This window comes from Penaeus monodon, chromosome 22 (genome assembly GCF_015228065.2).
Source record: "Penaeus monodon isolate SGIC_2016 chromosome 22, NSTDA_Pmon_1, whole genome shotgun sequence".
Taxonomy (NCBI): domain Eukaryota; kingdom Metazoa; phylum Arthropoda; class Malacostraca; order Decapoda; family Penaeidae; genus Penaeus; species Penaeus monodon.
In genome coordinates, this window is record NC_051407.1 from 42,568,915 (window position 1) to 42,569,740 (window position 826).

The window sequence follows — 826 nt, forward strand, 5'->3', positions numbered from 1 at the left end:
TTAATATTTGCAGTTCTTACGTATCATTGACTTCTCAAGTTTAAGACTACTATCAAATAGCATGAAGTATAAAGAAATGACCCATTGTTTTTAATAATTTTTTGTTTCCACATTCGTTCAAAAGTTCATGAATTATTTGTTTTAATTGTAGAATGTAGTTATCAGTTGAAACTCTAAAAGACTGTCATATCTTCAAGATAATCATTCTTTATTTTATCAAAATATATTTGCCTTTTTTCGGTAAAAGTATAAAGGAAGTGCGATGTATTTTTAAATCGTCTGAAGAATTTTGGCGTCCGCCGTAGACTTTCCAGCTGGTATACTCGGCTGAAGAAAATAAGTACCTTCTCCCCATATTAACTTCGCCTTTTTTTTACAGATCATATAAGGTTATTTATTTTTTTCCCCGTGTATAACCGAATTAACGGAAGTAAAATGAAGCCGTGTCCAATCGAAACTAAAAATAAATGTCAGGAATCCGAACACATGTGGACCCACTTGTAAACAACTCTTCTCGGGAGGCCACAGGCGACGCAATGCTCCCCGGGGGACCCATTACTTAAACACGGTCTCGTCGCTTGAATTGCAGGGGACATGGATGTTAAGGTGAATTTAGAAGAGGCCAAGAAATTATTATCTGTGCCGGAATCATGCCTCAGGAAAGTGGAAGGAGAGTTGACAGTGCTGGTCCATCCCATGCACTCCAGCAACATCAAAGAAGGTGTATTAGAAGAACTGAAGGCCTTGATAAAGCGGTATTCAAAAGAGTAAGTCATCATAAGTCGTGCTTATTGTGATACAAGGTGTTGGATGCTCACCACTCATC

General features: G+C 37.7%; 1 protein-coding gene across 1 annotated transcript in view; it reads left to right on the plus strand.

Moving 5' to 3' along the window:
* Window positions 1-477: 477 nt before the first annotated feature.
* The window catches only part of LOC119587168 (DNA-directed RNA polymerase I subunit RPA43-like), a gene marked incomplete in the record, with an annotated part of 6,973 nt that continues 6,624 nt past the window's right edge, over window positions 478-826 (plus strand). Inside the window, 1 exon segment of the mRNA XM_037935934.1 lies at window positions 478-767. Coding sequence (XP_037791862.1) covers window positions 595-767 — 173 coding nt within the window.